This window comes from Otolemur garnettii, unplaced genomic scaffold (genome assembly GCF_000181295.1).
Source record: "Otolemur garnettii isolate 467f Iridium unplaced genomic scaffold, OtoGar3 scaffold00179, whole genome shotgun sequence".
In the NCBI taxonomy this organism is placed as follows: domain Eukaryota; kingdom Metazoa; phylum Chordata; class Mammalia; order Primates; family Galagidae; genus Otolemur; species Otolemur garnettii.
In genome coordinates this window covers 1787259-1795947 of record NW_003852574.1, presented here as the reverse complement: position 1 = coordinate 1795947, position 8689 = coordinate 1787259, and the positions used below count along the sequence as shown (strand labels likewise).

At 48.5% G+C, this 8689-nt stretch overlaps 2 protein-coding genes across 5 annotated transcripts in view; both read right to left on the bottom strand.

The window, feature by feature from the left end:
• Positions 1-296: 296 nt before the first annotated feature.
• LOC111728692 lies at positions 297-1924 on the bottom strand. The gene is made up of 2 exons (XM_023519533.1): positions 1734-1924; positions 297-1698 (listed from the first exon to the last, which is right to left on the bottom strand). Exons 1-2 carry the CDS (start codon positions 1922-1924, stop codon positions 1587-1589), a joined length of 303 nt encoding a protein of 100 aa, XP_023375301.1. The 3' UTR covers positions 297-1586.
• DAG1 (dystroglycan 1) overlaps positions 297-8689 on the bottom strand; it is a 53692-nt gene continuing 45299 nt past the window's right edge. For 3 of the 4 annotated variants that reach the window (XM_012811930.2, XM_023519530.1, XM_023519531.1), the window contains exon 3: positions 297-5108. In XM_012811930.2, coding sequence (XP_012667384.1) covers positions 2706-5108 — 2403 coding nt within the window. In that variant the 3' untranslated portion in view covers positions 297-2705. The remainder of the gene's footprint in view (positions 5109-8689) is intronic. The other variant, XM_023519532.1, reaches the window with a different exon arrangement.

Genomic DNA, 8689 nt, shown 5'->3' with positions numbered 1-8689 from the left:
TCTGTCACCACTTACCCCTTACAGATGAGGAAATTGGGGATCAAAGAGACTTGTCTTATCTGGTTCACAAGCAGAATAGGTGCCATGGGGTGTTACGTGTTGGCAGAGTTTCTGGAGCACACACCCAGCCCTCCCAGTACAGAAATTATAAGGCTTTATTATTGTTGTGTGGAGGCCATCAACCAGTTTTACATGAGCCTAGCTGAGTCCCTGCTTTTGTCACATGGGCTCCTCATCACTCGTGTCCAAGAACCTGCCCCGGGACCAAGGGAAATAGATGCTCAGAGGCAGTGACATTGTAATAAAGACACTGCTTTTATTTAGTTTGATATGTTTCTATACAGAATGCAGAAAACACATCTTAAAATCATATAGAAAGAAATAAAAACACATCAGTGGTTGGTGAACACTTGAATGTGAGATTGGCTCTCCATCTCAGAGTCCAATGGCCATCACCAGCCCAGTGCTCAGGAGGAGACTGCCTGCAAAGGCATTGTTGCTGTTGTTATTCTGTTCGTTGCCCCATCACCTGCAGTTGCTATGGCAACTGGCCATTCTGGGCCAGCCACATCTTTTGTGTGGTAGTGCCTGAAGTGAGGTTGCTAGGGGCAACAGGGCTGTTTGGAAGGCCTTGCAAAACCCTCACCTGGAAAGTTGGGAATTGTTTATTTTTCGAGGAGGTTATCAGAAATAATCTCACCAGATTCCACTTGTGCTCCTGTCTTTGGGGCATCAGGGAAACTCCAGCTTGGGCCACAGCTTAGAAGCATGATCCCTGTTATTTGCAGTCCACTGAGCCCTCATCTACAGGCTGCCCTCACAGGGGCACTACTCACTCCAGAGTACCCTGCTGGGGGCGGCTGGGACAGATAGAGGGGCTAGGCCCTGTAGAATTAGGCGCAAGGAGTAATGCCCTCTGGAGAACAGTAGGATGGAGACCCCTCTCCTGCCGGACCTCCCATCCTGAGGCAGCACACACAAATCCTCTGCAAAACAGATATGGCTTAGAAGTAGCTGCTCCGTGTGCAAAGGGAGCCTAGGTCCACCGACCTACCCTCGATCAGAGAAGGGATACATTATTGCAAAAGGCATTCCTTCCTTAAAGATACCCCAAATAACTCTCAGACATTGATGAAAAAGTCATGCTCAAAATGGTTTCTTTCAAAGGAGAAGAATCAAAGCAGAGTGGGTGCCCCTGAGTCATGGGACAGAGATGCAGATGGACGGACGGATGTTCTGCTAAAAAGGCAAAAGAGGTCCCAGTGTAATTTCAGAATTTAAACTTTTAAGAAAAGAAGGGTGAAAAAAATCAAAATGAGCAAAGCCATCAGTTCCATGGAATCAACACTAGAAGCTTGTACAAACTGCAGTAAGCATCACCATTTTAAATCTTTTTTTTTAATAAAACAATTTGAGGCTGTATAAAAACTTTAGTAAAAAATTAGCTTTGAGAGCCCACAAATTTTTACTATGAACTATTGCTGGCACTCCTCCCCAGCCACCAGACCTTTTCCAGTTGTTCAGGCCCAAGGCCTAGGACTGGAGCGCCAGATAAAAGGGATGGGTAGGTGGGGTGGGGCTGTGGACTATTGGGACAAAGTGGCCAAAGTCAAGTGAGGAAAGAGCATCACATGACATAAAAATATTGCATCTTCACCAAAATGTCCCCCACTGAATGTTTCAAAAACCATGATATTCCTTTTGGGGGTGGGGGGACACAGAAGGATTGAAACAAAAAAAAAAAAGATTGATGTGGTAGAGTCCCTCGTCCTCCCAGTCGCCCCCATGAGTAGCTGGCCCACCTTGGAGCACCTAAGTTGGGGGCCACAGCCACTGCTGACTCTTGGAGTCCCCTTTCCACGGAAATGAAGACCCCTTGGTGGTGAGCCACTAGTGTACATGGAGTGGAGGTGAGGATGTACATGGCCTAAGAGGTCTCTCCAGCTTCTAGCCCCCAGCAACAGTAGAAGAAATAACCCAGCACCAGGGCCCTGGCCTCTGAGCCAGGGCCAGGAGGCCTCCCATCAGGCTCTGGGGTATCAGAACAACCAAGTTGACATAGTGTGAAAAAATAGGATTCCTTTGATAAAAAATACTGTCCCTTGGTCTTCTCCAAGTTTGAAACACCCTGGGAGCTTATTTTTAACAAAGCAATTCCCCATACCCACCCCCAAATCATACAAGTTTAGGTAAACAGCAGATTAAATGTAAAAACTTAAACTTAACTTCTGAAAGTCCTCTGAATTTAATCTTTAGCTACTGTTTTCCATGTTACATCCTGCAGCTAGACACACGTGAATAGAAAAAACAGTACAGTTAGTGTTAAAGGCAAAATGCAGAGAGCTGGGGGGCCGCCCAGCACTGCTGCAAGTTCATTCACGGTTCCTCGCTCCCTCTATCTATCTCTACTCAAACAGTGCTGTCAGAGCCAGCTATCAAAAACGCAGCGAAGAATTTTCTATGAACAAACAAAAAGCTGTTAGGCAAAAAATAAAAATAAAAATGTCCCCAAAGTCTTTTCAGCTGCTTTGGGGTTTGGGAGGACCAGAGAGGGCGGGTTTGTCTAGGCCCCATGTGTCAGTGTGTGCTAGGTCAGGTGTCAGCTCCCGGTGGGCAATGGTCTGCAGGCCACCAGTTTCCAAAGACAACACCATGTTGTCTCTAGGTCCCTGCCCTACCCCTGCCTCCACCCAGGCGCTTAAGGGTTAAGGAGGGACATAAGGAGGGGGTGACCGGTATGGGGTCATGTTCTTGGGACGAGAGCCCTTGCCCTCCATGGGGGCTGTGAAGGGCGGAGGTGGCTGGTAGGGAGGTGCATTGGGATCCTCATCCCGAAGGGGCGTATACTCTCCCACGGTGTCCTGGTTCAGAGGGGTGGTCTCGGGCACATTCTGGTTGGGATACTCAGGAGGCGGCAAGGGAGCCTTCTCCTCTTGCAGAATGAGTGGCATGCTGGAGGAGGGTGGGGGCTTAGAGTCATCCAGTTCATCTGCAAAGATGATAGGCACGCCCTTCTTGATGAAGGTGGCCTGGTCCTCAAGGGTAAGCTTTCCCTTTCGCTTCTTGCGATAGCAGATCATGGCAATGATGCCAGCAATGAGCAGGATGGCTGCGACCACCACAGCAGGAATAACTGTATGCAGGTAGACATCGTCCTCACTGCTCTTCTCAGGGTCCCTGTCTGGTGCCTCTGTGGGCGGCACCTCTGAGGGCACCCTCTTGGCTGGTGCCACTGGGATAAACTGTAGGTGCCGACAACTACCAGAGCCTGTCACAGCAATGCTTGTGGCCTTAAAGTCAGGCTCCAAGGCGTTGGAGAAGGCGGGCCGAGGTTTCCCATCATCTTCAGCAATCCGCCGGCTCAACCCTATGATCTGCTCCTTGGGGCAGGGTTCCAGGGGCAATGTGTTATTGGTCCATTCCACCACAATGGAACCCCGGGTGATATTCTGCAGGGTGATAGTGCTACAATTTCGGTCCCCAAAGGCAAAGGCCAGCTTCTTCACTAAAGCAATCTTCCTGTGGATGTCACTGACCACTGGTGCTGGGTCACCCACAAATTTGGCCTTGAACCGCACAGGAGCCTTATCTCCTTGAGGGCGCCTATGGACGTGTATCTCGAAGGCATCCACAGCTGATAGGCCCCCCTTATCTGTAGCATGCATGAAATATTCATGTTTTCCCACATGGCTACTGTCAGGCAGGCCATACATGAGCTGGCTATTGCTGTTGAACTGTACCCAGGACTTCTCACCTACCAGCTGCTGCTCCCGTAGCTTCAGGGTCAGCTTTAGTTTGTCAGTGGTGGTGTCTTCCTTGTCATAGAAAGTGTCTGATGGGATCTTCACCTCAAAGTAGGTACCAACCCAAGCATCTACCCTATCAATGTGGTTCTTGAGCTCTGGGCGTTGGTTAGGTTCTCCGCCTCGGGGTATTCCACTGGTGGTGGTACGGATGCGAATAGGTGGAGAGGCCGTTTCCAATCTGGTGATGGGAGCTTTGGTGGTAACCCGAGGTACTGGTCGGGGAGTTCGTGGTTTCTTCGTTGGCCTGCGAGTTGTGGTGGTTGAAGAGTCAGTTGAAGGCGTTGCTGGTTTGGGCGTGGATACTCGTGGCTTCTTGGTAGTAGTTGTGGGAGGGGTAACAACTGCAGTGGGTTCCATGTAGCCAGGAATGGTCATGGTTGGACGAATCTGGCCAGAAACTGTGGTGCCAGCTTCTGACACCCGAGTGGGCTGTGTAGGGCCTAGGGTTGGGGTCTGAATAATGGCACCTCGAGTCCGAATGGTGACTGTGGGCTTCCCAGGAACAGGATCCCTGACTGGAGGAGCCATGGTTTCTGTAGGAGGAGCAATGGATGGAGATGTTGGGGTGGGCACGATCCTGGATGGTGGCTCCTGGATTGCCGTGGTCGGGGGCCCAATGGCAGTGACAGGTGTGGGTGTGGCATGGATCTGCCTCCGGATGCGTTTGGGAAGAGAAGGTTTCTTATTGGCAATGTGCCAACCCACCACAGGGTAGCCAAGGTGGGCAGACATAGCACCCTCCCTGGCAGGGGCCTCCACACCACGAATATCAGGCACATTATTCTGGTTCAGGGAGCAGCCTAGCTTCCAGGAGAGCAGGGCCCCATTCTCTACCACCTTTTTTGCATTTCCTGGGCCAGCCATGAAGGCCGACATGTCAAATAGTCTATTATTCACTACAGGCACCAACTTCATGTTGTGAAGCTCCACTTCTGAGAACCTCCGCATCTTGTGCAGGAGGTCAACCCTTTGCTTTGGGGTCATCTTGGTGAGGTCAGCATCCAGAATCACTGTCAAAACAGTCACTGGCTCGTCAGCAACACAGGCAGATGACAGCAGCTCACCAGGGTCTGGTGAGGCTGCCCGCACAGACTGTGGCTCACTGTGGTCTTCAGGATAAACCTCAATGGAAAACACACTGGAGGTCTGGGGAACATGGCTCCCGTTGGCCCCCAGCCGTGCAGCACTTACTGAGATGTAATGCACACCCTTATCAGTGTCAAGAGGGAGGCCCTCCAGCATATGGCTCTCCAGATCCCAGTACAGCCACGATGGCAAAGCCTCCTTTCCCACAGCTGATACCTAGAAGAGACACAAGCATAAATTATAATTGCTATTGTCACTGCATACCCTGAGAATTGTCACAGTAGTTAGCCACTAACCTAGCCTGAATTGGGTGATAGGCTTGAGGTATAATTCAGAACTCCTGTTGGGGAATCCAATTCCTCCCCACAGAAAGGCACAACCAAACCATCACAAAAGACTGGAACTGCAAGATGGGATGGACTAGGAGCAAATAATTCACCCAAGGCCACACACGGGGGAAGACAGTGGTACTAGCATTCAGGTACATCTCATTCCAGAGAACTGGTATCATGGAGCTCAAAAACATTGTGGATTTTTGTTTTTTTTTTTAGAGACAGAGTCTCACTTTGTCACCCTCAGTAGAGTGCCATGGCTTCACAGCTCACAGCAACCTCCAGCTCTTGGGCTTAGGAGATTCTCTTGCCTCAGCCTCCCAAGTAGCTGGGGCTACAGGCGCCCACCCCAACACCCAGCTATTTTTTTTTATTGCAGTTTGGCTGGGGCTGGTGCTCTACTCACTGAGCCACAGGCACCGCCCAACATTGTAGATTTTTATAACAGTGAGACATGTGCCACCTATTCTACCTATACCCGTAGAATGAAATCGCAGTGTATCACTCCAGCTCTCAGTGCTTCTCTCTGGTTTTTTGTTTTTTTGAGACGGAGTCTCACTATGTCGACCTCAGTAGAGTGCTGTAGCATCACAGCTCACAGCAACCTCAAACTCTTGGGCTTAAGCGATTCTCTTACTTCAGCCTCCCAAGTAGCTGGGACTACAAGCACCCACTACAATGCTCTGTTGCAGTTGTCATTGTTCTTTAGCAGGCCCAGGCTGGTTTTGAACCCACCAGCCTGGGTGTATGTGGCCAGCACCCTAGCTACTAAGCTACAGACGCTGAGACTTCTCTCCAGTTTCACCTCAGACTTCTTCTCTCCTTTGCCCGCCACTAATACCATGCCTTTGCTCAGGTCATATGCCTAGTCTGGCATATCTTTCCTATCCAGAAGTACAGATGCATGCAGGTCCTGGTACAATGCTCCAGAGGACTTACTTTACACTTATCATGTTACATTCAAGTGGAGTGCAGCGTATTTGTATAAAAATAAAGATAGCTGTATCTAATGTTTTAATTAACCCTGTTTCTCAAACCTCAAGAAAAACTATTGTGTCCAGGGTAAAGGGACCAGAATCAACTATTCTAGAATAGTGTTTATCAGACAAATCCCAAGGAGCTCTGGTCTCTCCCTATAGTCTATGGGAAATATAGAGAGCTCTCTTTTGCCCTTCGGGAGCCTAAGCACAGAAGGAAGCATAAGGAGCTCATCTGCTTATTCCACTCAACAGCACCTTCCACTTCTTTCAGTGTGGAAGTCCTTTTCTCCAGGGACATAACTGGTAATGTTTAGAGCATCCAAAGGAATGCATAGAAACTTTTACCATCTATTAACAAAAGGGAAATTAAGATTTGCTGGGTGGTGCCTGTGGCTCAGTGAGTAGGGTGCTGGCCCCATATACTAAGGGTGGCGGGTTTGAACCTGGCCGTGGCCAAACTGCAAAAACAACAACAACAAAAATAGCCGGGTATTGGGGCAGGCACTTATAGTCCCAGCTACTCGGGAGGCTGAGACAAGAGAATTGCCTAAGCCCAAGAGCTGGAGGTTGCTGTGAGCTGTGATGTCACAGCACTCTACCAAGGGTGACAAAGGGAGACTCTGTCTCTAAAAAAAATAAATAAAAATAAAATAAAATAAATAAGATTTGCCTCTTGTCCAGGCCCAACTGTGGCTCTTCTCACCTTTGGAAAATAACTACTCCTGTCCTCAATGCAAGAAAGGGGACACCACAAGTGGTCTGCCTAAATGCATTCTCAGATCTACTACTTTATACTAAGTCCAAAGAACAAAAAACAGCACATCTCACAGCACAGCCTCAGCCCTTCTGCTTCAAGGCTACTGCTTATCAGCAAAGAGAAACTAAAATGCTTCCCTCCGTGTGGCAGGATAAGCTAAAGCCAGACTTTTGGGTTCCCAGTGGCTCCAGTTCCCTGAGCTTCCTCCTGCCAAAAGCCTAAAGTACCTGAGAGATTAGGAAGGAAACCCCAGGCTTATATCTGATACTCCTAGCCAGGACCTAAGTGTCCAGGCAGCAACTTTATGAGACAGTGGATACTTTTTCTTTTAAACAGGTTTAAACAGGTTTCCCACCTCCAGCAAAAACCCTCAAGAAGACAAGTGACATTATTAAGAGTTAGTATAAGAGTTAGTATTGCTGGGCGCAGTGGCTCACGCCTATAATCCCACCACCATGGAAGGCTGAGGAGGGAGAATTGCTTGAGCTCAGGAGTTCGAGACTTGCCTGAGTGAGAGTGAGACCCCAACTCATGAAAAAAATGGAAAAACCCAGCTGGGCGCTGCAGCGAGCACCTGTAATTCCAGAGGCTTCCAGAGGCTGAGGCAGTGGGATGACCACAGCCTGTGTCTGAGGTTGCAGTGAGCTACTACACCACTGCACTCTGCTCAGGGGCATAGGGTGGGACTCTGTCTCAAAAAATAGTCTCAGCGCCTGTGGCTCAAGTGGCTAAGGTGGCAGGTTTGAATCCAGCCCAGGCCCGCCAAACAACAATGATAGCTGCAACCAAAAAATAGCTGGGCATTGTGGCAGGCACCTGTGGTCCCAGCTACTTGGGAGGCTGAGGCAGGAGACTCATTTGAGCCCAGGAGTGGGAGGTTGCTGTGAGCTCTGATGCCACAGCACTCTACCCAGGGGGACAGCTTGAGGCTCTGTCTAAAAAAAAAAAAAATAAGCAAGGAGAATAAAAAATAAACAAAAGAGTTCGTATTATTAGAATAAGCCTTTCATGATTGCTCTCAGAGCCACACACTGAGGTCTACAAATAGTATTTCTTTTCTGACACCACATTTTATAAGTTTTTTTTTAGAGGGGGAAGAGACAGAATCTCACTTTATCACCCTCAGGAAGAGTGCCATGGCATCATAGCTCACAGCAACCTCTAGCTCTTGGGCTTAGGTGATTCTCTTGCCTCAGCCTCCTGAGTAGCTGGGACTACAGGCGCCTGCCACAACATCCGGCATTTTTTTTGTTGCAGTTTGGCTGAGGCTGGGTTTGAACCTGCCACCCTTGGTATATGGGGCCAGTGCCCTACTCACTGAGCCACAGGTGCCACCCCCATCAGCAATTAAGTGTACCACCATCTAATTAATGTACCACTAAGAATCTCCCACCCTGTCACTCACCATCAAACGTGGGTATTTTCAAATCCATGAAAAACACTAAATAAAATTTGTCCTTGAAAATCTTTTTTAGTTACAAAAATAATACACATTTCAAATGTTTTGGGTGAAAAACCTATGCTTTAAACTTTTCAATTCACTTATGTTAGATATAAAAACTGCCGCATATGGGTAGAGGGAGGGTGATTGGAGGGATCGCTTCTATGGTTTATCTTACAAGGGTACACAAGTGAATCTTTCTAAGAGTAGAAGATGACTGTCTTAACACAATAACTAAGAAAATGACATGAAGGCTATGTTAACCAGTTTGATGAAAATATTTCAAA

Excerpts from the sequence above, each read along its gene's own strand:
- LOC111728692 (XM_023519533.1), bottom strand. The coding sequence starts at position 1,924 with ATGTACATCCTCACCTCCACTCCATGTACACTAGTGGCTCACCACCAA. Across the intron at positions 1,699-1,733 it reads CATCAATCTTTTTTTTTTTT|GAATATCATGGTTTTTGAAA; the intron begins GTTTCAATCCTT and ends CACCCCCAAAAG.